This window comes from Danio rerio, chromosome 13, assembly GCF_052040795.2.
Source record: "Danio rerio strain M-AB ecotype USA chromosome 13, GRCz13ab, whole genome shotgun sequence".
NCBI classification, from domain to species: domain Eukaryota; kingdom Metazoa; phylum Chordata; class Actinopteri; order Cypriniformes; family Danionidae; genus Danio; species Danio rerio.
In genome coordinates this window covers 25257866-25285510 of record NC_141033.1, presented here as the reverse complement: position 1 = coordinate 25285510, position 27645 = coordinate 25257866, and the positions used below count along the sequence as shown (strand labels likewise).

The 27645-nt window shown below is 36.3% G+C and overlaps 2 protein-coding genes across 29 annotated transcripts in view; one reads left to right on the top strand and one right to left on the bottom strand.

Annotated features, from left to right (window-relative positions):
- The window catches only part of rufy2 (RUN and FYVE domain containing 2), a 34144-nt gene extending 21708 nt beyond the window's left edge, over positions 1 to 12436 (top strand). For 3 of the 6 annotated variants that reach the window (XR_015505352.1, XR_015505353.1, XR_015505351.1), the window contains 6 exons: positions 143 to 2381; positions 2507 to 2636; positions 9694 to 9788; positions 9863 to 9911; positions 10052 to 10132; positions 11625 to 12436. Coding sequence is in view for 3 of the 6 variants with exons in the window: in XM_087278385.1 (XP_087134511.1) it covers positions 2262 to 2381; positions 2507 to 2636; positions 9694 to 9788; positions 9863 to 9911; positions 10052 to 10132; positions 11625 to 11768 (619 nt within the window). In the remaining 3 variants the exon portion in view is untranslated. The remainder of the gene's footprint in view (positions 1 to 142; positions 2382 to 2506; positions 2637 to 9693; positions 9789 to 9862; positions 9912 to 10051; positions 10133 to 11624) is intronic. The other 3 variants (NM_001105681.2, NM_001244919.1, XM_087278385.1) reach the window with 2 other exon arrangements.
- A 3309-nt stretch (positions 12437 to 15745) lies between these two features.
- On the bottom strand, positions 15746 to 26752 carry hnrnph3 (heterogeneous nuclear ribonucleoprotein H3 (2H9)). 23 transcript variants are annotated; one of them, NM_001442049.1, is given in 11 exon segments: positions 15746 to 17082; positions 17183 to 17239; positions 21541 to 21676; positions 21750 to 21955; positions 22264 to 22454; positions 22900 to 23038; positions 23454 to 23597; positions 24237 to 24392; positions 24477 to 24580; positions 26084 to 26202; positions 26716 to 26752. In NM_001442049.1, coding segments are annotated over 9 exon segments (1191 nt in total). In that variant the 5' UTR covers positions 24565 to 24580; positions 26084 to 26202; positions 26716 to 26752; the 3' UTR covers positions 15746 to 17008.
- Positions 26753 to 27645: the final 893 nt, after the last annotated feature.

Sequence of the window (27645 nt, the reverse complement as noted above, 5' to 3'; positions counted from 1 at the left end):
GGATGAATTTGAAATTCACTGATATTTACATCCTCTTTCCCCTTTTGTTCCCCTTTTCATTTATTTGTTTTTTGTTTTATTTTTACTTCATCTTCTCCCTTCCTCTAATTCCATGTTTTTTTTTCCCTTAATCAACAAACAGCGACAAAGATCTACTCAGCCAGACAAGAACTCTTGCTATGTCATTTGTAAAATGTGCTAGCACAGATACTGAGCACCAATACAAGCTTGTCAAAGATATTTCCTTCTGATATTAGGATAAATTTGCTCTTTGATACTTAACATACTTGGTTGTGTGGCGATCCGCGGTGTTAATGATCGTTCTTCACTAGCCCCATTTTAAAGTGCCCCTGTCGTGCTATTTTAAATGTCTTATTTTCCTTTATGAGGTCTTCTACAGTAGTATCTTTTTAAGATCAACAACATGTTGATTTGATCATAATATACATTCCAGCATAACCTCTTTCCTCACAGTGCCTAAAATTGGTTCATTTACGCATCTGGTCTCTCTTGACCCCGCCTTTCAAGAAGGTTTACTGTTCTCTGATGACCCAATCTGATTCGACTGGTTTAACATTTACAGATCAAATCAGAATCTAAGCGTGCATCACCATAACTGAATTTCAAATTCGTAGGTTTTCCTCTCCGTGTGTAAACACAAGGTGCGTCCCAAATCGCATACTTAGGCTTATTCTACGCCATTTTGTAGTGTAAATAGTGTAAGTAGTGCATTTACACTGAAAACTCTAAGTACACTTTAATTACCTGGATGATGCACTTATTCAACCATTAAAATAAAGTGTGGATTGTTCTACACTTCACACACTCAACGTGCGCTGCTTTGCTCACATAGCGGATGAGGTGGAGCTATGGGGTGCTCATGTCAGATTACTTTATTTTGGATTGTAAAGGCAAAATTCTGCTACAAGAGGGATTATAGCACCCCCGATAGTAAATGCGGTCAGCTTCAACACTTCCCATTTTCTTTGAATGGGTGAGATCAGAACTGCCGAACTGCGTTGTGGCTCCGTTGGCGCTGCTTAAGTGGCGTTGGACGCTGCAAAAGTTGGGACTTGCTCAACTTTTCAAGCGCCAACGGAAGCGTCAGCCAATCAGATCGCTGTATGCAAATACCCCAGCTCAGACAGTGGCCTATTGCTGACTAATTTCATTGGCTTAAGCTGCTATGACGATCGCGTCAGCCCCATCTTCAGACACGCCCTCTGTCAAGTGTTGATGCTGAAGCCCCGTGTGAATGGGGCGTTATACTCATGGCAGGTACTATTTGGTAGTTTGGTCATTTATTTCACTAATTTGGCAACCGTCAAACGTCATCAGGAAAGCGTTTTGGATATCCGCTTTGTAAAAAAATATTAGTGTTCCACTTGGAACAACACTACATTCATATACTATGCTGTTCAGTGTGTAAGTGCATAGTGCAAAGTTTGCCATTTGGGACACAGCTACAGTGATATTAACAGTAACAGTGGCTTTGCTTTTAGTGTATAAATTCAAGCATATGCTGGCAAATTTTAATTGCTTTCACAAAAAATAGCTTTCTTTGTATCTATTTTACATGTTGAAAACACAAACTTTTCCAGGCCTCAACTATATCCACAGTGTTTGGGGGTCAAAATGGAAGTTGTTCACAATAAGCTCTTGATTTGTTACAAACCTGTATAGATCTGTGTTTAAACGTACAACTTGTTTCAGGCATTTCCAATTTATTTATTATTATTTTTTGGGGAGACAATAACCTTTTTCATTTATTTTTATATTCACATATGGCTATGGTATATACTATATCAAACTGTAGGTAATAGAAAAAAGCATAATTGGGGCACTTTATTTGATGATGGTGACTGTTTTTCCACATTCTATTTAGTGAGCAAATACTTCATGTGGTTCTCTAGCATAAATATGTACCTGTGACATTTAATAGTCAAAGAAACCACAAATATGAAGAGTCTTTTATCTCAGTCTTCAATAAATTTGATGTTTTCACTACTCGTAACTATTCACTCCTTTGTCGACAATATGTTATAAATAAAAATAACCCGAACCTTTCTGAAATTTCCAACTCATTTCAACTTTCACAGCGCAGCATTTCTGTCATCTGGCTCTGTATTTGTTCCCGCTCTGTTGTGGCTGTTGAATTATGGCCATCTTTTGATTTTGTTACCTCTTTGTTTCAATACATTTCCGCCCATTCCATTACATTCAGAGCCGTAGTTTTACCCAGTTGGTTTGAATTACACCAGATTGCAGGATGCCGAGAGGGAACGGGCCAGTGCCGAAGACGGGGTGCGCAAATTCAAGCAGGACTTCACAAACAAAGCCGAAAGTCTCCAAAAGCAGATAGTCCAGAGAGAGAAGCAGATGTAAGTTTTGAGATGGCGAATTTCGAATAGAAGTAGACCAAAAGGATTAGTGTCAGTATTGTATCAGTGTCTCATTTATTTGAAGGTAAAATGAAACTGGATATTAATTGACACGTTTTGTTTAGGACGCAGCTGGAAACAGACTTGAAAATCGAGAGGGATTGGCGGCAGACGTTACAGAATGAACTGGAGAGAGAACGAGAGACAATCACCCAACTAGCTGCTGAAGCTCAGCAAATCAACGGACTCAAAAAAGTAAGAGGAACTGGTCAATTCTCAGTATCAAGGAGAAAAAATACATATATTATGGAAAGAAACCCCTGATGAATACAAAAATAACTGTTTGAGGACTAGGCATGCACCAAAAATCAAATTTCTTGCCTAAGAGCCAAAACGGACAAATACTTATTTATTATCATTTAATTAAATAATATAATTTTGTAAAACTTAATTAAGATGTAACTTAATAACTTAAATTATTCCGATTTAAAAAAAAAAAAGGCCAGTAAAATATCCATTTCATATCCATGAGTATTCATATTATTGACAGCAAACTAGTTGTCAGGCATAATTTTACCAGCATTGCCATGACACTTAGTAGTGCTATTGCAAGCAGCATGAACAAGCATACTACATAGTGATGTTTTTTAGTCACGAATCGGCCCATTTTTCAGATCGCCAAAAATGGGAGGAGACAAATGTAATTTTATTTCCATTTATTACAAAAACAGTACTGCAAGATACTTTTGGTTTTAACAAACAGAACTTAAAACCTGCAATTTTATCAAAAATAAAATAAAGAAATAATTAACTGAATAAAAATAAATAGTAAAATATTCAGTACTGTGAAAAATTCACTGTTACTATTACCATTACTGTTGCTGATGACACTACATGTAGAAATCTAACAATTTGTACAACCCATATTTATTTTTATTCTCATTTTCATTAAATGATTCAGTTTTTCACCCATAAAACTTAATGTTTCAAATCTAAATAACGGGGAAATTTATATTCTGTGGACACGAGCACTAAACCGAGTTAGTGGCGCCTTCTAGCGGCGGTGTGTGGATCTTTTCCCCCGTTGAAGAACAAAGTACTGTATAAACTAGGGTTGGGCATCTAAGCTATAATGCCGATCCGATACGCATCTCGATACAAAGAATACGATCCGATATATTAGCGATACATTTGTGACATATTGCGATGCGACACGATACGATTTACACCCATATCACGATACGATGCGATAATTCAGCACTAACTAATTAGATCAAGTTTATGAGATTATGTGAAAGAGGATGCTGTGCCATTGAATGAGTTTGATTGATTATTTATTAACCAAGCAAAACCAAGACTTTTTTTACAAACTGGCTTTTCTCTCAGAGCCAAAGTGTCAGTTTACAGTAGAGGGCCATTTTAGAACATATAGCACATATTATTTAAGTATTTTCAAGATAAACAGAATGTATAAGTGCAATATATATTAAAATATATATATTTGCACTCTTTCAACATAAATAAATTTAGCATTGCACAACAAGAATTGTGATTTAACTTTTCAACTATGAAAACAAGTTTTACAAAAGTATATATCGCCACTGATATTCAAAACTTAAGGTTGTGAACTAGCAGTGTTATGCTGCTTTGAAACATCACTGTCACTGTAAACAACAGGCTAATAAAAATATAACAAACCAGCAATCTTCTTGCTGTGAGGTGGTCAAACTACCCACTGTGCCACCGTGACGCCCATTATTTTTATCATTATTATTATTAATATTATTATTATAATTAAATAAAAATTAACAGAAGGAGGTGTTCAAAACCTTCGTTCTCCGTGACATTAGGCTGAATATCTTTGCAGATGAACAGGGCCGGCACGTCCATAGAGGCGACCTAGGCGGCTGCCTAGGGCGGCAGTATAGAGAGGGCGGCGTCCGCAACACCCCCCCTTACCACCCGCATCCTCAGTTATGTCCGCGACACCTCCATCAGCGCCCGCTTGTCCTCAGTTATATCCGCGCATAGGGTGGCAGAATAGAGGTCCGCGACACCCACGTCCTCAGTTATATCCGCGCATAGGGCGGCAGAACAGAGGTCCGCGACTCCGGCGCGTCCTCAGTTATATCCGCGCATAGGGCGGCAGAATAGAGGTCCACTGGAAGATGGAGCTTTCACAACAACACAGTGGCGCCGCTTCAAGTGAGATTTCAGATTAGTCGTACTGCCCGTGTATTTTACAGATGCGCGGCACACTTTTGCAAATTGCATCTGTCCTGTCATGTCCTCCATCCTTAAATCCATAATGTTGCCATACTTTAGATTTAAAACTCAGTGGGGAATAAAATGTTTGTTTTGCTTCTCGCGCTTTCTGAGGGCGCACCACTAGCTTCATCCGCACACCTGATACAGTTGTAGTGTAAGTGTACACATCCGCAAATCCGTTGCTAAGGCTTACTTTAAGTAGGTCGATTAAATTATGCGCCAAAAACAGGTTGACAACACTTGTTAATAAATAAAAAATACATTCTATATTAAAAATATAAGCTGTATCTTGGAAAAACCGATGCATCTCGCAAAAACCGATGCATCTCGATTTGCTTCCAAAATTTCATTCATCCTCTGCTGCTCTACCGATGCACTCGCATCGTGCACGCGCATGACCGCGTATCGATACATATCGGTTAATCTTCCCATCCCTAGTATAAACCTAGTATTACTTTAGTCACTACTAAACTGCTAAACATTAAAACTGATAAAACAAAAAATTAAACTCAATATCAAATATTTATATAAAGAATATTATTTATTATTATTTTTAGAAGTATTGTTTATTATTATTTATTTAAAACCACACACACACACACACACACACACACAAATATAAATATTCATTCATTCATTTTCTTTTTTTATTAATCTAGGGTCGTTATAGCGGAATGAACTGCCAACTTATCCAGCATATGGAAATCCATACACACTCAAACACTAAGTTTAAGCTTGCCCAATTCACCAATACCCGCATGTCTTTGCAATTGTGGGGGAAACCAGAGCACCCAGAGGAAACCTACGACAACATGGGGAGAACATGCAAACTCAACACTGAAATGCCAAGTGACCCAGCCGAGGCTCGAAGCAGTGACCTTCTCGCTGTGAGGCCATTGTGTTACCCACTGCGCCCCCAGTGACACCCAGAAATATATATATATTTTACAGTTTGATTTTTTTTTTTTTCTTTTTAAAAGAATTCCCAAATGATGTTTTACAGAACAAGGACATTTTCACAGTATGTCTGATAATATTTTTTCATCTGGAGAAAGTCTTATTTGTTTTATTTCGGCTAAAATAAATGCAGTTTTTAATTTTTATGAACCATTTTAAGGTCAAATATATTAGGCCCTTTAAGCTAATTCTTTTTCAGATTGTCTTCAGAACAAACCATCGTTATACAATAACTTGCCTAATTACCGTAATCTGCTTAGTTAACTTAATTAACCTAGTTAAGCCTTAAAATGCCACCTTAAGCTGTATAGAAGTGTCTTAAAAAATATCTAGTCAAATATTATTTACTGTCATCATTGCTAAGATATAAAATAAATCAGTTATTAAAATAAATGAGTTATTAAAACCATTATGATTAGACATGGTGATGCGGTGGCGCAGTAGGTAGTGCTGTCACCTCAGAGCAAGAAGGTCGCCGGTTCGAGCCTCGGCTGGATCAGTTGGCGTTTCTGTGTAGAGTTTGCATGTTCTCCTTGCGTTAGCGTGGATTTCTTCCAGGTGCTCAGATTTACCCCACAATTCAAAGACATGCGGTACAGGTGAATTGGAAAAGACATTTTGCAAACGTTTACCGTGGCAGAACCCCAAAAATTAGAAAAAAGAACAGAAAGGCAGACAGACTGATGGCTAAAAAGGATAAATAGAAATATTAATTTAGAACCATGGATGACTTAAAGCGCAACAGCCTAAATAAATGTCATAAAAATAATATTAATAATCATAACAATAATAATAATTTAAATGATGAAAATATATAACCTATCCCAATCCTGACATAGCTGTGTTTAAACAGCCCAAACACTTCATAATAACCCTTTATGGTTATGCCATATATTAGACAGTTCTGTATGAATAACTCACGTGGCTCCTTTAATGCATTCACACGTTATGTTAAATGATTTTAAATTACACGTCCCATATCCATGCCCAACCTTAAATTATACGTGAACACTCTGTCTAACAGTTCCAAGTTAACTGTTTTGTGTTCATTCTCATAAAATCTTTCTGATTTTGCATATCTTTGTTCTTAATTGTTCTTGGCCCTGGCAATTATGTTTATCTATTTTGTATTATTATTACTTCCTCGCCGGTTTCTCTTTTATGACGTTTATATTCTTTAGCTGTCAATATAATACTTTTCGTCTATGAAAGAATGAGTTAATACAGATAGAGAATGTGTAACATCATATTCATCAAAAGAAAGTTTATGTGAATGTAACCCCACCGGTCCGAGCAGGGCGCAGGCCGGCGATACCAGCATGGGAGACAAATGTCCAAGGCTTTGATATTAATATTAAATGCTACTTTTGTGCCTTTATTAGCTTTTTTCTCGCCTGTTTACTGGGTTAAAAATCTTAAATTATTCCATCTCCACCTGCTGGTAAAAGAGCAGCTGGCGATTTTCAATCTGCAATCTATTGCTTTTCCTGCAGTTCCCGGATGTAATGTTGAATTTTAACAGTCAAATTTTAACCACTGAATTTATGGAAGCCAATATTTGAACTGAAATTAAATTAACTAAAATATGCCTTTTGAATATTACTAATCGTATTTTTAAAAGGTATTAAATATTTTGTAAGTGAAATCTGGAAACTGAATAAGAATTATTAAATTTTTAAGTATGAAAACGTGTTTGAAATATTTTTCATTGAAATATTCAAAGCTTAAATAAACAGATATGTTAAATTTCAGGATCTAAAAATACAAACCCTGGAATTCAAGTCATTAAAATGCAAGCACTTGTTAATTCAGTGTATTATTTTTTTCCGTTTGTGCTATTTAACAAGCTTTTTAATTCAATACTTTTGCCATTGATTTTGCCCCATAGACTAAGCCGAAAAGAAAATGAATGAATGAATGAATAAATGTTTAGAAATCTTCTCTCCGTTAAACAGAAATTAGGGGGAAAAAAACAAACAGGGGCTAATAATACCAGGGGGCTAATAATTCTGACTTTAATTCTAATTATTCTGACTTAATAATTCTGTACACACACACACACACACACACATATATATATATATATATATATATATATATATATATATATATATATAAATATATACACACACGCACACACACACACACACACACATATATATATATATATATATATATATATATATATATATATATATATGTGTGTGTGTGTGTGTGTGTATATGTATATATATATATATATATATATATATATGTGTGTGTGTGTGTGTGTGTGTGTGTATATATATATATATATATATATATATATATTAGGGATGTAACGGTTAACAAAAATCACAGTTCGTTTCGATACGACACAGTGGTGTCACGGTTCGGTACGTTTTCGATACAGCAAAAAAAGAAAAAAGCCAAAGGATTTCTCTGATTTAAATTTTCTATGTATTTAAACTAACATTATAAAAGTATGATCTTGTTTTTTTTTTCTTTTACTTTAAACAGTGATAGAGCTATACACCCGAGGTTTCTGCTTAGCAGCAATGAAAACAAATCCTTCTTTATACTCGAAATCAAAAAGCTTCAAGTCTATTTTTAAGTATTTTTTTATTATCAGAAAGATGAGTGTCCACCTTTTCTTCAGACACCACAGATCTGCTTGATTTGACTGTCACCTGCCATTTTAGTGGATCTGAAAGCAAGAATTATCAGACTGAAATGGCCTTATGAAGGATTAATGTAACGAGGCTCTATTACTTTCAACATTTTCTTCAAACCCGAAAGAGATCTAACGGGGCTCGAAATGAACCTTTTTTTCTTGGTAGCACCTGTGCTCTTAACTTAGGCGCAAAAAAAATGTAGGCGCAACAGACAGAATTTAGTCGCACCCACCAAAAATGATGAGCACTGTTACTACACGTTTTATATTAACAGATTATATTATATATTAACACTCTAATCACAGTTAACAAATAAACAAAAATCTGCATGAGCTCCTAGCCCTGCACGCACTGCTTGACGTAAATGAGATGAACTGAATTAACAATAATCACTGTGCTGTTCTCACGGGTGCTGTCTGATATTGCACAGATGATATTATAACTTATTTTTTGCTTGCGTCATCTTAATAGCAGTAATGGTCTTTTCGTGAGCTGCAGTATTACTTTCATCTCAGTGAATGCATGCGATGGTGAATGCGGCATCAGTCGCATGATAATATAAGTGATAATAATTAAATGAATGATTAAATAACGTTATAACATCTCGTGCTTAAAATGTGTAGATGAGACAAACACTGTTACCTGAAAACTCTGTCCCGCTGGCTTTACGGTGAAGGCTTAGTCATAGCGGACTTTAACCACTGGAAGTCTTTTATCCACTCTTTGAAAAGTGTAAATGCTCGATTGACATTCAGCACATGATCACTAATCAGATGTGTCATTACTTGTAACTCTAGCTGGTTTCTAAAACTAAATCTGCCAGTGTTGTTTTCATTCTCAATTTCATTTTTGAAGGGTACGGTGTCTCGTCTTCCTTTTTTGTCCTCGGCTGATCACATGCCTGATATATATATATATATATATATATATATATATATATATATATATATATATATATATATATATATATATATATATATATCAGGGTACAGTCAGACCAGTAAAGTTTAGTTTACTTACTTTGTTCTGGGCCAAACAAAATGCTGTTTTTACTTACTTTGTGAAAGCGTGATGCTTTCACACTGCCCTTTTTGGAAGTGAACCAGAAATTAAAGCTAATGCACACGTATGCATAAAGTCAGCCTGTTATAGGAGAGCATGGCTAATGGTTGATTAGCAATGGAAGACACCACGGGCACACAACTCCTGATAACTAATAACTCAAAAGGCACAGGGCTTTCAACAAATGTGTCATGTTTCATATTCACACCTTAAACAAACCATGCCAGAGCTCATTTGATAGTGGACCGAGGCCACCTCTTCAGCTGGATGGATTAACAGAACAAATGTGAACACACCCTTAAAGATTGCTGTGGACCTTTTTTGTTTATTGTGACTGAATGGCAACCCTCTGCCATGTTTTGTTCTCTCAGGAGTTTCACAGGCTGCAGGATGAGAACACACAGCTGAAGGGGATTTGTGAAGAGCAGGAACATGCGCTGGAGGAACTGGGCTGCAAATTAAGCGAGTATGTGTGATTTAAGCCTCAATACTGTCAAATCTTTGTGTTCTTTTACTAATACATGCATTTTTCTTGTTCAGGTCAAAGTTGAAAATCGAAGATATAAAAGAAGCCAACAAGGCACTTCAGGTTTGAACTGAAATACTGTTTGAAATACAGCTAAAATGACCAAGAATGTATCATTACAGACAGCACATATCACAATAATTCTACATTGGGGATTAATTAGTTTATTCAGTTCCATTTGTCATATTGACAATTAATTTCAGGGTGGACAGGTCTGGCTGAAGGACAAAGACGCTACACATTGCAAGCTTTGCGAGAAGGAATTTTCAATCTCCAGAAGAAAGGTCAGAACCAAAGTCCAGTTCATTAATATAAGACACCTTGCTGTGCATTCTTACACTTCCACACTTATTCAGCCGCTTTAAATAGAGAAATTGACTGACACAGAGATGGTACTGGATTTATGCATTTCCAATTGACGATTAGATAATGCTTCAATGAGTTGGCAAACGAGGCCCAGTACTATTTCAAATGCATTATAGATCTAATTTTAAAGTCATAACTTAAGTGGTATTTGCCACTTAAACCATTAGTTCACCCAAAAATGAAAATTTTAATTACTCTTGTTTAATCCCCTAGGACCTTCGTCCATCTTTAGAAAGCAAATGAAACTGTTTTAAATAAAATCCAAGAGCTCCTTAATAGACAGCTATGGTCTCGAGGCATTCAAAGTCAGAAAAGAAACCAAATACATTGTCAAAACATTCCATGTGACTTCAGTGGTTTAACTGTATTCATACAAAGCCATTGGTGAACAAAGTCATATTTAGCTATTTTTTTATTGTATAGACCAGGGTTCATCAGTCTCGTTCCTGGAGGCCCGGTGTCCCTGCTGGGTTTAGCTCCAACTTGCCTTAACACACTTGCCTAGGTGTTTCTAGTATACCTAGTAAGACCTATATTAGCTTGTTCAGGTGTGTTTGATTAGGGTTGCAGCTAAAAACTGCGGGACACCGTACCTAAAGGAACAAGTTTGGTGATCTCTGGTATAGACCATTTTGATGTATGTAAACAAAAACAATGGTCCCGACGTGCTTCCTGTTGAATGTTTTTAATTTCTATACCTTCCGAGAACTTAAAAAGAGCCACATATTGATAAATAATGTTATGAAAGCTGTTTTATCTTTAAGTTATGATTAAATTGCCTCTTGTTACAGTTATTAAATAGTTTGATAACAAGCAGGAAATATTCATGGGCCAATGACATCACCACATTGAAATGGTCTATTTGGAGCTTCATTTGATTACAGTTGAACCACTGAAGTCACATGGAATGTTTTGACCATTTTTTGATGTATGGACAATGTAATTGATTAAAGAATGTTCATTTTTGGGTGAACTAATCCATTACAACTCTAATCACCATTTATTTTTTTTTTTTAGAAAATATATTTATTTTGGATTAAAGGTATTCAGAAACTTAATTTCTTCGCCAATCTCAATTTTGTTGACAGATTTTGGATAAAGTAATGTGAAAGCAAAAAGCATGAGCTGTGTACACCTTCATGTACAGCTATCGGATGTAGAGTACATGCACACTGTTTTGATCCCATAATTTGTGTCACTGTGTGCAAACCCTCACATCCATGTAAGAGTACAAATATAATTTGGCCTTTTATTGTTATAATCGGTGATGTTAACAGGCTGGAAAACATTTTATGAAGAACAACTATACGTAAATCTCCCCAACATCACTTATAGAGATTAATTTCTGAGGCTGCTTCAAAGCAGTAACTATTAGCTGTTTAACTGAAAGCTGTGTGTTTGTCTGATCAGCACCACTGCAGGAACTGTGGCGAGATCTTCTGTAACGCCTGTTCAGATAATGAGCTGCCGCTTCCCGCTTCTCCCAAACCCGTGAGAGTCTGCGACACATGCCACGCTATGCTCCTCCAGCGCTGCTCCTCCAACACCACATAAAACAAGACGCTAACAAGTCCCAAAGTGGCCAAAATGGAGTTTACATATCAGATGGGGGGGAAAAAGCTTGTTGCTTCCGGTGCAGATGGCCAATGCGATGTTCGTCAGCGAGCGCGCAACGAGTTTACAAATGGATTTATGACTCTTAACGCCTCCGTCTGGGGTGCAAGTCGACCGATTTCAGGTTTTATATTAGCACAACACTCCCATGCATTTTTGATATATGAAGGGTGAACCGGTTTCATTCCTTGTCAGTCAGAAGTCAATTCAGTTACTCGTTTCTTAAGCAACTGTATTTCTGATTCAGTTCATTCATGTGTGCCTGCATAACAAGCCAAACTGACAAGAGATTTGACATCATTCCAGATGTTTGTATATGTACGGCAGAAGAGAAAATGTTGTCAGTGCTGCTCATGAATGATTGAGGTTGATTCTCGTCAAATAGCACAGAAACGTTGTTGTGAATACGATGTTCAGGTTTCTTGTCTGCAGTATGGTATTATTTCACAACTGCAGATTTACTTTGGTACAGAACTGGAACACTACTCACTTTGAGCGTTTGTGTTGACTTTTGTCTGAATAATTGTTCATAATGCAGCTGTTAACTTAAATGTGAAGTTTATGAAACTGTACATATGCCTTACACAACTAAAGTTGACTATAATTCCGCTGCTTGTGTGATGGATCTTTGTGAACGAGGGTACACTGTTGTAGTGTGCAGTAAGGCCCAATCTCGGATCTACCCCTTAGCCCTTTCCCTTACTAGTTAGCTAAAGAGAATTGGAACACCCCTACCCCTTCCCCATGTTCCAGTTCTATTTAGCTTGAAATCGTAGGGCTACGGCCCAATCCCAATTCTATTTTTGTACACCTACTCCTTTTGAAGGGCACCAAAATGTACCCCTAAAAAATGGGACAGCACTACAGCACCTACACACGTCATCGTGTCATTGTGATCTCTTGCTTTATATGAGATCAGACGATTGCGACTGCTGTAGTTATTCCAGTTGCTTTATTGTTTGGTATTTATCTTCAGAAAATCACTGAAGGCAAATAACGTTATCATGTTATCATAACCATATAATGTGGCAACTATTGTAACTGAAGTGTGCATTTACACGGTGGCCATATTCATCTATGAAAACACAAAAACAATAACATAACAGCAGACACTGTGAAAAGCTCATTCTCAGCCACTAGACTTTTCTGACAGGATATTCAAGTGTCATTGAGTGTCAGAATGTTGTGGGACTGCTGTACAGGAGTTATGATTATGGATTATAGATAGCGAAATTTAGCGTTTGTATGATGGTAAAACATGTGCTTGTAATAACCTGTAATAATGACTAAAAATACTAATTTGTGGATCTCCTTACTTCCAGTTGTGGCTATCCTGCTGTTGTGGCTGGTGTATTCTGGGAAATTTTCTTATCCTTTCGTTTTAAGTGTGGTCCTGAAAAATCTCCATTTGAAGGGGTATATAGCCCTTCGCCTTAGCTCTACGCCTTTAAGCTAAGGAGAATTGGGACACCCTTAACCCTAAAGCCACCTTTCCACTGCACATGACAAATGACAAGCGACAGACTGGAAGTTATTCATTTCCAATTGAGAGCAGTCCAGGAGCTGCGTTGAGTTCCGATCATCTCCGTATGTGGAAAATTCGGATCCGAATTGAGCTGCGGATCCGTTTAAATATTTGAACTCCTGCGACTTGCCGACCGGATGTGATGTATTCCAGTGTTGTCCAAGCAGAGCCATGCACGCGAGATGAGAAATAGGAGTTTATTTGGTTATTTTTTGAATAATAAAAAGTCTATATTAAAAAAAAAAAAACTTTTTTGTTCATAAATGTAAGAAAGTTATAAAAATGTATATTTTTAATGTTGTCTCCACATTCCATCCAATATTTTAGTGGTCTATGAGTTTCTAGTATTTATTCATCCATTAAACTATGTAAACGCACAGAGAATAAAGGCTCTTGCTTTTGCCCTCCTTTATTTCGGACACCGAATCAGCTTCTCTCCCCTGTGGTGCACGACAACACTGAAAATACTGTGCGACTGCCACAAGGGGGTGTATTCCGACAGTTGTGTCCAAATGTCGTGTGCAGTGGAAAGGCGGCTTAAGGGGTAAAGGGGAAGGGCTAAGGATAAAATAGGGATTGGGCCTAAATAGTCCTTGAAACAGATTTTTCAGGACCACACTCAAAACCAAGGGGTAAGAAAATTTCCCAGAATACACCAGCTACAACGGCAGCATGGCTGCACATGCGAGTCAGGAGATGCACAAATTAGTATTTTTTGTTATTATTACAACAAACAAGCACATGTTTTTATACATTGACAACGGTGTTCGTGTTTTACCGTCATGCTTTAAAAATGCTAAAATACAGCTACATTTTGCTATTTATACCCCTCATAACTGCTGTATAACACAACATACTTTCACATCTGTCGCTTGATGAACATTGAATACCCTGTCAGAAAAGTCTAGTGGCTGGGAATGAGCTTTTTACAGTGTCTACTACTGTATAATGTTAATGTTGTTTCTGTGTGTTTTCATAAATGAATCTGGCCACTGTTTAAATGCACAGTACAGTTACAATCTTATTGGCAAGTTATATCATAATGATATCGTTGTATGCCTTCAGTGATTTCCTGAAAATAATAATAATAATGCAATACCTTCAGTAGTCACCATCATCAATCTCATATGAAGCATGAGAACGCGACAACATATAAGGACGTGTGCAGGTGCTGTAGTGCGGTCCCATTTCTTAGGGGTAAATTTTGCAGCACTTCCCCTTCACACTCAAGAAAAACTACAAGAGCCAAGGGGTAGGGGTACAAAGAGTTGGGCCAAAGTGTGGTTTACTAAATCTTTAATTCAAAACGACTGATTCATTTATTAACAAAGCAAGTTGAGTGTCTTTATGAATATAAAACTTAACTTGGTTTGATCAAAAACATTCATTCAAAAGTGGGAAAAATGCAGATGTTCAGCTAAATTAAAAAATATTTTTCTTATATATCTGTCTAAACAAGGGCTGCACGATATTGGAAAAAATCTGACATTGCAATATTTAGCTTTTCTGAGATTATATATTGCGATATGACTACGATTTCACCAGATTAAATAGCTCTACTTAAAAATGTTTCATTCATTTAGTTATATTGGGATGACCAAGTATTTTTCTATGCAGTGCATTTGAATAAATTTGAATAAATTACAAGCATATTTAAATAGAGCAAAGACAAAAGAGAAATAAACAGCACTTATGGCTTTCTATAGAGTCTAACAGTATTCAGCTACAGAAATTGAACAACCAAACATAAAATTGGTCATCATTGTATACATTTTTTATGCTTCTAAAAGGTCATTTTCAATGTTATATTTTAATAAATGTAGTATTTTAAAATTACATTAAATGTATTGTTTTTATTTTAGGGCTAGGTGACTTTGTTATTTTTAAATATAATTTATTTATTTTTATTTTATTATTTATTTATTCATTGTTGTTATTTTAATTAAATTGTTCAAAATAAATTCATTTTAATCCTGCAATGTTGCGGATACATTGTGATATCGATGCTCAAATGATATATTGTGCAGCCCTAGTCCAAACCTTTAAAACCTTTGTTCATCTTTGGAATGCAAATGAAAATATTTTAGATAAAATCCGAAGGCTTCCTCCTCTTCCATAGACATTTTTATGCACAAAAGCGAGGGTGAGTTAATTATACCAGAATTATCATTTGAATGAACTAATCCTTTAAATGTTTTTAGAGTCTAAAGATTTTTGAGTGATAATATTAATAATAGTGATATTATTGACAATATTATAACAACAATTACATTAATATAAATGATAGCACACCCCTGATTTACAGTGCTTATTTTAACAGTTTATTAAACATTAAGACCTTTGCACATTTTTGAGTATCAAATAGAATATGTCAGTCATTTATATCTCTATGTAGTATGATGTAGCAGAAACAGAGCTCTCATTTGTAGAGGGGAAAACTTATTTTTATTCAGAGGCCTAAACTAGCAAAAAAAAAAAAAAGCACATGTATACAGTACATTCCTCAAATATAATATTTAAACGTTTTATCGTCAAAGCTCCAGTTTTCATTGTGGGGAAATTATGATGCAGTTTAATACAATGAAGAATTTGAGAATCCTGATGTATCATTTCATACATTTTAAGCATGATTTTTCCAAAAAAATAAAATTATAATTTGGGCCCTTTTGCTTGCTAAAAAGGTTGAACTTTCAAATTGGATAAGTCTGATTCAGCAAATTGATTTATTGATGCTTTAGAATATTACACTAGGCTGAAGTTTCAAACAGACATATATAAAAGATTTCTATTAAAAATAAATGCTGTACTTTTCATTTTTCTGTTCCTCAAAAAGCCCTGAAAAAATGTTTATAGTTTCCAGGAAAATGGCTGTTTTCAACATTAAGGACAAAAAAAGCATGTCGGATTATTTTGCTTATACAAGATCATGTAGCTTTACCATTACAGAAATAAATGACATTACAATAAATAGTTTTTCATCAAATAAATGCACCACTGGTGAGACTTTCAGAAACATTAGATTTCTTACTGACCACAGTCTTTTTAAAGCTACAAAACCGTAGTTTAAAGCTGCACAACTCCTTTAAAATATACTATAGAAATGCGCTAATGCCATTTGATTTTATTCAGTTCAGTAGCCAGATACCTCATTTTATTCTGGCATTACAACTTCATTTAATAAACATTCTTCAGGGAAAATGAAATATATATTTATTAATAAAATGTTTTATTCCAGGGATGTGTAAATTTCACAGGTTTTAATTAGAAATTTGTGCCTAGCAGCAAGGACATGTAAAACATCCAAAATGATGTTATTGCTTTGGGAAATTAAATAAAAGTGCAATTTTAAACACACACAACTTGGGCATCAAGCTATTTATACTAGTTTCTGAGCTAAAATACATACAAAGCATGTATCTTTAGATAGAACTCGATACGGAACATGTCATATAAAATTCAATAAGCAAAATGTACAGTAGCCGGTCAATATATATGCAACAGCTCATATTATGTATATTAAATTTAATTATCTTTGAGTTTGGAAAATATTTTGGGCATATTTTCATAGGAACATGTAAAACATATTCATATTAAAAGACCTTCCAAGCTGGAAGTTCCAACTTTGGGTTGAAAAGTGCGCATTTTGCAATGGTCTTCAGAACATCCCTCTTAATGCACTTCCTCTAGAGCTCATCCCACCAGAGCTGCTATAGAAACCTCCTCCACGGCCTGTGGTGTTTTCATGCCCCCAAAACAAAAGACTTGTGTTTGAATGTTTTCTTCACAACTTCTCATCTGTACACTACTATTACATAATCTCCATGCTTACCCATTTCAGACGGCCCACTCGAAGTTGAGTTCAGGAAAAGCTCAATGTAACGATGCTCTGCAGGGAAGAGGACAGAGCAGCTGTTAAAAGGGTCCAGAAGTGACTAATCCAAATTAGCTCTATCTTTTGACACATACTGTGCACAGCATACACTTTATAAGTACACCCCCCACAAATCTATCTCTTAAATTCATAAACTATTACAACTAAATTTATGGTATAGAGAATTATTAAATGCAAATTTAAATAAGAGGGGAAAAAATGGAAATATGTAGTTAAAACTTTGTAGGTTGTCATTTTTTTAATTATATTTTGTATTTATATTATTAACCAAAATACATTGCCAATATTCACTGAGAAATGGCTAAAAATATTCATTTTCAAAGTGGGGTGTACTCACTTATACTGAGCACTGTACGAGTCATTGAACTATAAAATCAAGTTAAAGTTTTATTAATTTAAAAACAAACAGCATACTGTGTGTGTGTGTGTGTGTGTGTATGTATATATATATATATATATATATATATATATATATATATTAGGGATGTGCGGAGCAGCCGGTATTTGTATTTGTATTTGTTGAGGGGGGAAAAGTATTTGTATTTGTATTTGTATTTGTATTCGAGTAAAATTCAAAATGGCGCAGAAATATATATTTTTTCTATTACACTTCTACTTTACATTATAGTGAAAGTATTGTTTAATTATACCCATTATATAAATTATAGACATGCAATATTGGCTGTTGTTTTTGAACATGTGATAAGAAATGTCATTGAAAAGAAAATAACATAGAAGCCATTATCTCATCCATGGTTAAACCAACAACTAATAAAATACCATTGTGAATATTATGAACCCCACCACCACCGTTCTTGTTGAAGGACACTGAATAGACAGAATAAAAACAAATAAAACTTCAAAAAACTGTTCTTCTTCTGAAAGAACTTTTTTCCAATGGACAGAATTCCAAAAATAAGCTAAATAAATCTAAATAAAACCCTGCCTGGGAGATCTGGCAGAACAAAAGTATTCTCTATAATACTAAAAGATACAGCCCTGCTATTATCATCTGCCTGCCACAAAAAAGACACAAAGTTTGTTTGTTTGTTTATTTAGAGATATCTGCAAATATTTTTCAATGGAAGTCAATGGAGGAATATGACTAGTCAGTCATAATATATTTGCAGATATTTCCAATCTGAATTATAATTATGACAAGTCAAAATATAATTAGAGATATCTCTAAATATATTTATGGATAGTCTGAACAAGGTTTAAATGCTAAAACGGCTTGCCATACGCACAGTGGCACAGTGGAGATTTCTCTAGTTATATCGTTTCAGTCGTTTGTTATGCAGTGACATGCAGTCAAATATTTCGCCAAACAGTGCTTAGGGATGCGGTGACACGCAGTCAGATATTTTACCGGACAGATCCGCCACTTTTGGCGCGCATAAACAATCATAAAGCTCTCGTGCTGCAGGAAGGAGGAGGTCTGCTGAAGGCGCACAGCTGACGTGCAGTGAGAGGTTTGCTTCTTTAATAAACTACGGCAGTTTGCGATCACTGAACAGTAAGAATGATTAATAAATCCATATGAAACAGTCCCTTAAAAGTCACGTCTCGCTTTCAGTTTCGGGCTTTGGCGCGTTTTGCACTGAGCGTGTCTCTCTCTCTCTCTCTCTCACTCACTCACTCACGCGGGCATGCACTGTGGTCTCATGAAAAAACGCTGCTTTTTGATATAGTGTTTTTCTTGCTCCCGAATACAAATAATTTTTCAAGTATTTGTTCGAATCAAGTATTCGTAAAAACACGCTATTCGTGCCTTTCCGAATACCGTATTCGGGTTCGGCTCCACCCTTGATATATATATATATATATATATATATATATATATATATGTGTGTGTGTGTGTGTGTATATTAGGACACTGATATAATATCACTTAAGGCCCGTGCACACTGAGATGCTTTTTGCTTGCGTTTTCCAATGACATTTAACACCTCCTGACTAAATAAAGGGCGGCAATGTGATTGTGCACACCAATCGGTCGTTTGAGAAGCGTGAGTGCTCTGAATCGGTTCACTTGGGCTTTAGCGCAGTACGCTTGTGTGTGAGTGCAAAACGCGCCTAAGCCTGAAACTGAAAGCGAAATGTGACTTTTAAGGGACTGTTTCATATGGATTAATTAATCATTAATTATCATCAGACGCAAACTCCTCTGCATGACAACTGCACACCTTCAGCAAACGTCCTAATTCCTGCAGCACGAGGACTTTATGATTGTTTATGAGCGTCAAAAGTGGCTGATCTGTTCGGCGAAATATTTGACTGCGCGTCACCGCATATTAATTGACTTAAACGATTTAACTAAAGAAATCTACACTGTGCTGAGTGAGAGCACTTCTGACCAGCGCATCATCGATGACTTAAGCGTGCCCAGGCCCAAATGTAATGTGAGTGCGGGCAGTCGGGGTTGAAGGGAGGGGGGGGGACAAGCGTGCTTTAGCCTGGTTCAAGGCCACTGTACATAGTGTGAGTACGCCCTTATTCATGTGCATGGAGCTGCTGAAGTTACAGTAAACAGCACTTAGGGGCGCTCAAGAGCAAAACTGTCAATTCTAGCGCACATTGAAGAAGATGCCAAGAGGCAATATGAATGTGGAGCTCCTTTTTGCACTGTTGAACGATCGCTAGAGCTGCTACTTGAACCATCCATGTGTGTTCAAATCGCCAGGAACTTTAACAACAAGCATGTCAACTTTCTGTCAACTTTTCTTTGTTACAAATGGGTGTCAGAAGCTTAAAGTTGTGTAGCACCATCTAACGTAAAAATCGATTAGGTTTAAATCCAGAAAAACGTCTCAAAAACGCAGACATAAACGCAAACGAAAAGCGTCCTGATGTGTACGAGCCTTTAGACTAGCCTTAAAAAGTTGTTTTTTTCTAAAGACGTCTATCCAACTCAAGCGGTGCACTGTATTTAGTCTCTCCATAATTTATGCACCTACAGTACTTCTGTTGGCTGACAGGTATTTGTAAACTGCTGTGTTTACAACAGTAACGAAATTATAAAATTATAGAGAATAGTATCAGGGCACAGGCTGCAGATTGTGACACCTTCTGATTTACATTTAAACAGAAAAACAAGAGTCTTTGAAATTGCTTCCTGCTGATTTTATTCGATAAGAGAAACTGTATTTTTAATACAGTTCCAGATCGTGTCAGTAAGAAATGTATCCTTTGATCGCTTCATTTTACCATGGAGTTTACAAACAAAGCATTTGTTTACAAGTAATTAAATGCTGGACTTTCAGTTCAAGTTTACATTGGTGGGCTATCAGCTCTACTTTTGAAAATGATTAAATATGCAAAACTGTCAGCCAATCATACCAGTGGCCGTTTAGTTTATAGTCTACCATGTCTAAACAGTGTGTTCTGATCATGAGGGTCAAAACAAGACCAGAAAATAGACTTTTGGTGCGTCCCAAATCACATACTTATCCATTATTCTACACCATTTTGTAGTATAAATAAGTAGTGCAATCACACGCAAAACAAAATAATAAGTGCACTTTAATTACTTGGATGATGCACTTATTCAGCCTGTAAAAAAAGTGTGGATTGTTAGACACTTCATGCACTCAACGACTGCAGCTTTGCTCACGTTGCGGAAGGGGCGGAGCTATTGGGCACTCATGTTGGATAACTTTATTTATTTTGGATTGTGAAAGCAAAATTCTCCTACGAGAGTGATTATAGCGGCTCCCGATGGTGAATGCAGTTATACTCATGGCAGGTAGTATTTGGTACTTTGGTCTTTTATTTCACTAATGTTGCAACCGCCAAACGTCATGAGGGAAACGGTCTGAATTTCCGCATAGTAAAAAAACGTTGGTGTTCCATTTGGTATAACACTACATACATATGTTATGCTGTTCAGTGTGTAAGTGCTTAAGTACATAGTGCATGAGTGCTTAGTGTGCCATTTGGGATGCAGCTTATTAGCTAATTAGCAATGGTCTCAAACTCAATTCCTGGAGGGCCACAGCTCCAACTCACACTTGCTTAATAGTCTCTAGTAGTTTTGAACAGTTTTATTAGTTGGATCAGCTGTTTGATTAGGGTTGGAGCAAAACAGCAGAGCTGCAGCCCTCCAGAATTGAGTTTGAGACCTATGCTTATTAGACTATTTAGATCTAAGACTTAGACTTAATAGACTATTTCTAATTCTTGTTAGCATTATAAGGGAACTCAGAAAACAGTACAGAATTTTTAACAGCAGTTCATGAGCCTTAGTGTGATAAATTTTTTAAAAATCATCATAAGATGGACTGGAGACAACTTACGCATGTGATTCTTGTCTTTTGACATGGCAGACACTGCATCTTCATGAGATCTAAACTCAACATCTGCCTCTCCTGTGGACTTTCCATTGGGGCCCATATCAATGTGCACCCTTACAGGGGTTAAAGGACCAAAGAACTGAAAAAGACAAACCAAAAACACTTACTCAACAGCAATTACAGCTTCATTTTTAATTGAACAAATTTCTTACATGAGCAACATCTGACTCTGTGGCTCTGAACGGTAGGCCTCTCATGTGCACAAAGTGGCCACTGTGAAAGCCTGAGTTTGAATCGTTGCTGTAACCATGAGTTCCCGTTCCTCCTCTTCCTCTGTCACCACGCACACGCTCTTCGAACATACCATTATCAAAGCAGTAGTTGTTAAAGCCATTGTAGTTGTCGAACCCACCATATCCTTGAAAAAAAAACACATTTCTATATGGTTAGTGTCTAAGCCAATAAAAACCTTTTGTTCAGTCACATATTATTTTTGAGTTATCAGTTAAATTAATGTACAGTATTGTAGTTCAATAAACAAAATTGTTTTGAACATAGTATAAATATTAAATTAGATTTTTGCTTCTAAACTATTTACGACCAAGTGCCTAAGCTAAGTTTTGTACCAATCTGACAAGGTTAAAAATCTATATATAACAAAAATGTATATAGTTTAAGTCAAAAATAACTCAACAGCGCCATAGGGTTGAACACCTAAAAGCATACCTCCACTGTAACCGCTTCCGCCACGCATCTGGTCCAGTCCAGCACCTCCTCTTCCAGGCCCGGGCCCGAAGAAGCTCCCGCGTCCAATCATGGGTCTGTCATAGGGACTAGGCCTCTGTCCCATAATCCTCCTCGGTACTTCATAGTATGCGCGCATTTCATTTCGGCTGCTTTTAAATATCTCTATGTACCTGAGATGATTTTGAAATGCAACATGTTAATGAACATACAGACTGTTGAAAGTTTCACAGCAATGAGGAGGATTTTAGGAAAGACAGTATTTGTGGCCCACTGGCTAAATTCACCACAGTAACTGACAGGTTATTGTCAGTTGTGTCTGAAAAGCTGCCTGCAGAATAAGACTTTAACTGTATCCAATGGTCAATTGCAGCCCAGAAACAGAAATTTAAAGAAAAAAAAAGTACTTTAAAGTAAAAAAAATCTCCTTTGCATCTGCAGCATGTGTTGCCCATCAACATTATGATTGCCTCTCATGACACAGAGTAATGTGAAGTTAAACAAGTGCAATAATTACAACATGATCATACCATCTTTTTTCAAAACAGAAAGATGCATGACCCCCCTCCCCACAGTTAGAGATAGCATTAGCACCCAGCCCAGTCTTGCCGGCCCCACCTGTGCCCTATTCTTTCCTTGTGTTTCCCCAGAGCCTTTTCTGCTATCTCCTTTGAGGCAAACTGCACGAAGGCTTCCCCTGTGCTCCTCCCCTGGTAGTCCATCGGCAATGTTATCCCATTTGGCACGATTTTCAACCCTTTAACCCAAGGACAAATAACCCCACATGGGGAGACATGTTAAAGAGCCGCAACATTCTCATCTGCAGAAAAGACATCCCCCCAAATTGAGCCCCTAAATTATTCCCCAAGTCAGATAGAATAGCCCTAGAGCACACCACAAATGACAAACCCATCAAATTAAAAGACAATCAAACAAGACAATCAAAGCACAGCTGTCTTGGGGATGCTTGCGACATCTTAATATCATTAAAAACAACCAAAAACATGCTCAATATTCAGGTGATGAAAGAATAAAGAATTAAACTTTAAAATATGATCTCTATATGAACTGTAAATATATATGCATGATACATTTTAGCAGGAGGCACTGACTACAAAACACAGCCTCTACAAAATTTCCCTAGAGGTGTTTTAGTGAATTGGCAGATGTACCTGAAAAGAACTGGACGATTTCTTCTTTACTGCAACCGAACGGCAATCCTCTCAGACGTAACATGCAGCCACTGCTGCCGTCATAATCTGTGGGACCTGAACGTTTCAGCACCCAGTCCATCTCACTACGGTTTGACCTGAACACTAGAGAAAAAAGCCAAGCAATCGATAAATAAAGTCTAGTCTATTGTGTGACATACACTACATTAGGTACACCTGTTCAACTGCTTGATAACCCAAAGATCTGATCAGTCAACTCAATGCATTTAGGTATGTAGATGTGGTCAAGACAATCTGCTCCCTCACACTCAACATCTGTAGAGTCTACAGAGAATGGTTTAAACATGGCAGAATGACAGTTCTGTGGGTGAAAAGGAGGTCAAAGAATGAATGGTGACTTAAATATCCACTTGTTTTGCAGGAAGCATTTATTAGTAAGGTGTAATAATAAATTGGCCAGTGAGTGTATATCCATTTGAAGCAAAGTCTCAAACAAAATGATTAGAAGATTGTACTTGATTGTGATGATCAGAAACTGATTGAATCGATGTAATTTACTAATTTCAGCCTTAATGTGAATGTTGCTGGAGGGAAGGGATTATTGCCCAGTGCTAGGACCACATTGTAATGGCTTATGTAAAGAAAAAATAATGATGTGCAGGGATTAATAGTTATAATAAAAACTTCAATACTGCATTAGAAAGAAGAATGGTTAATTTTGAATTCTAGGTGACTTTAAATGCAATTAAAGCAGCATTTTCTGGTCTGTATACAGGATCATACCTTCGATATAACGATGACCCATATATTTGCGATCTTTTGCTAAAGCCTTTTTAAAGTCTTCTGATGACTTCAGCTCCACAAATGCTTCACCACTCGGCCTTCCCTCTTTAGAGAAGGTAAAACACACCCCATTGACTTTCCCTACAATGTCACAATCTGTAAAGAAAAATGCCAATCACAATGCATCTCTTTTTTTTTTAAATAAACAGTAAACATTTGCATACATGCTCATTTGCATACCAGAGAAAAAGGAGGCCACTTCCTCTTGTGTACATGACCAAGGTAAACCACGGATCCGCACCACATATCCTTCATCATTGTGAGACATGTTTACCTTGTCAGGACTCTGTCTGAAAAATAAACATGTAAAACAAGGGCTACACCACCAAACCTAGGGTACAGCCTAGATGGACAGCACTTTGCACCAGTAATCAACTCCCTTAACTGCTTTTTAAAAATTGTATTAGAACCTGCTCACACTAAGGACAATAACTATTATAAAAATGACATAATTCTAGAAATTACTCTTAAGTATAAAGAATAGGGGAGTCAACAAAACAACACAGAGATATCATATGCCTTTCAGATTTTTAGCTAATGAACAGTAAGATCCTGACAGCCAATCAGAATCGTCCCAGCTTTACAGAGCTCAAATATTTAAAGCTGCACTGTGTTCATAATAAGCAAGATAATATGATCATTTGTGCGGTTGCTAATGAAGTTATAATTAACTTTATAGTTATCATTCTAGGTGTAGATGTTCCTTTTTTCTGTCTTGACAAAACAGTAAAAAAAAAAGTCAATATTCTTAATTCGATCAAAATAGCATTAGCCTTTTAAGTTTTAAAACTTGATCAATGTGAAAAAAGGTGAACAAATCTATAATATACTAATGAATATCCTTAACTAAACCAAAATAGAATATTTTAGCTAGGGCTTCATGTTATTGAAAGAAATCTGACATTGTGATATTTTGCTTTTCTGCGATTAAATACAATTTCACCAGATGGCTTAAATAGCTCTTTTGGGAAGAAATCATTCAAATAGAGTGATTGAGGTGATTTTGTAAGAGTATAAACAATGTATAAAAATTACAAACAAAATAATCACAATAAAACAATGAAAAAAGTCAAATAAACAATGTTTTCTGGAGACTCAAACAGTATCAATTTGCAGATTTTGTAGTTTTCATTGTATTGTATGCCCAATGCTTTAAACTCTTGAAATTTATTTAAAGCCCATGCAAATGACAAAGTCTCACTCTGTTATGGTTATACTTTGCTATGACTTTACAAACCTCATATACCTAACTGTTGTGATGATTATTAACTATCACCCCAACTCAACATTGAATATACTGTGATATGACTATTGGGGACACACACATTGGGATATTGATTGAAACGATTTATTGTGCATTCCTAGTTTTAACCACTTAATTAAATTAAAAAAATTAATTAAATTTAAAAAAATAATTATGTCTTAACACCTTAGCACCAGCATTGTGTTACACTAGTCAATCGTTTTTACAATAATCAACAATCAAAATGAACTAAAACGTTTTATTTTATTATTTTTTAGTTTGTTTCAATTGTATCACCTCCAGCAAGTTGTCCTCCTATATGACATTATAATAACTAGTCACTACAGTATAATAACCAGTTATACATTTTGGCAGTGTACCAAACCCAGCAAGTTGCCTACTTTCTTCAGCATTGTGTTAACGTTAACTTAACTAGTAACGGTAGCTATTTACACTTTACTCGACCAGAAACCGTGTGTAATAGACTTTTTCTGTTGACAACTTGGCACTTTATTATAGCTACCCAGCATTCTGCCTACGTACCGTTAGACATCACTTTTGAGGCATCTGTTGAGTGTTCGAACACGTATCGCATTGAAAATGATGTCTAGGTAGGCAGCTTACTATGTATTGAGACACATCCGTGTTGTCAAGAGTCAGAGGCTTCGGGCAGAGTAAACAAAAAAAATCAGGAAAAAACACAAAACTGACAATTCACACTATCACAACATGTCTTGATGTAAGTCGGTTTGAAGTAACGTTAACGATATTAACTAGCATAAACCAGCTGTCACAGAGCTATCAGTTAAATTAACGTTAGTTAGCTAGCTAGACAACCACTTCCAGGTATGTCAAAAACAAGAGGCTTTTAAATTTAACACCATACACATATGGTCCACTATATGCCCCATTTAAAAGCAATTGTTTGTTGTGTCAAATTGAAAACCGAAACATGAATGTGAACTTTATGCAAAACGACTTTAACATTAACGTTAGCGAGATTTTCACCTCACAGGAATCAACGAACGACAAGTTGACAGTTTCTGGGACGAAACTCGGCACTTCCGCGAGCCAAGCTACACAAAATATATTTATTTATGATCGAAAACGATCAATATATACATAAAAAAGTTTAATAAGAAGTAACATATGTACGAATATCACATTGCTCCTCACCGTCAAGCGCCTGTCCTCTCAGGTAACCCCGAACGATAGTCCAGCAGTCCAGATAGTCGCAATCTCGCGAGAACACGGTCTGTCAGTTGAGCTCGACATCGCTGCAGACGCGCAGACCGGCCTGTCGCGTGAGTAGAGGACCCAAGCGCATGTTGCACGTTTCACTGGTAGTTAATCATCAAACGTAGTCAAACGTGAACACCTAATCCCGTGTAATACCGCAATGTGGCGCATAGATATAAACGCTTCAGACTGTTGGCCTCGTGTAAAACCCCAAGAGACATAAGAAGATATCTGCAAACAAACGCAGCTGTGGGAAGACTATGAAAGCCAGTGAAGCTAACTAGAACTATAAATATTTTTCTATTTCCTTAATATGAATCTCCGAATGTCCATCAGCAGTAATGCTTCAAAATTGATCAAACACATATCTGTTACTGTTTGGAACTTTGCATTTTTGTAGTCTTTAAGCTACTATGTTAACATTTAAAACACAGTTACCTAATCATACCTCAAATCATTTACCCAACCCGTACCCTCATTTATACACAGGCCTAATACATACCAAATATAATAAATTTGCCATGATGGGTAATTTTTTAATTTGTTCTCTAATATTTATTAATAACTAGAAAACATTACTCTAAATCATACCCAATGCAGTATAATTTTAAAGATTTTACAATGAACTTATTACAGTAAAAACAAACAATCCCATTTATGTCAACACAATGGAGTTCAATGCTGAATACACTAGTCCAGCTACTCCTGCCTTTACCTTTATTTGCTCGCAGGTGTCTTGTGCATTGTCCTCTTTCTGTCAAGTATCAGTAGTTACATTTTAGAAGTCTGATTCATTTGTAATCGTAATTTCTGGTGGATTTTAATGTAGCTCAGCAATAAAACAAAGAAACAAAAGGTTACGTTAAA

Excerpts from the sequence above, each read along its gene's own strand:
- hnrnph3 (XM_087278509.1), bottom strand. The coding sequence starts at position 24,564 with ATGTCTCACAATGATGAAGGATATGTGGTGCGGATCCGTGGTTTACCT. Across the intron at positions 21,677-21,749 it reads CAGAGTCAGATGTTGCTCAT|TTCTTTGGTCCTTTAACCCC; the intron begins GTAAGAAATTTG and ends TGTCTTTTTCAG. Across the intron at positions 17,083-17,182 it reads GAGTGGGCCGTCTGAAATGG|GCCGTGGAGGAGGTTTCTAT; the intron begins GTAAGCATGGAG and ends AAAACACCACAG.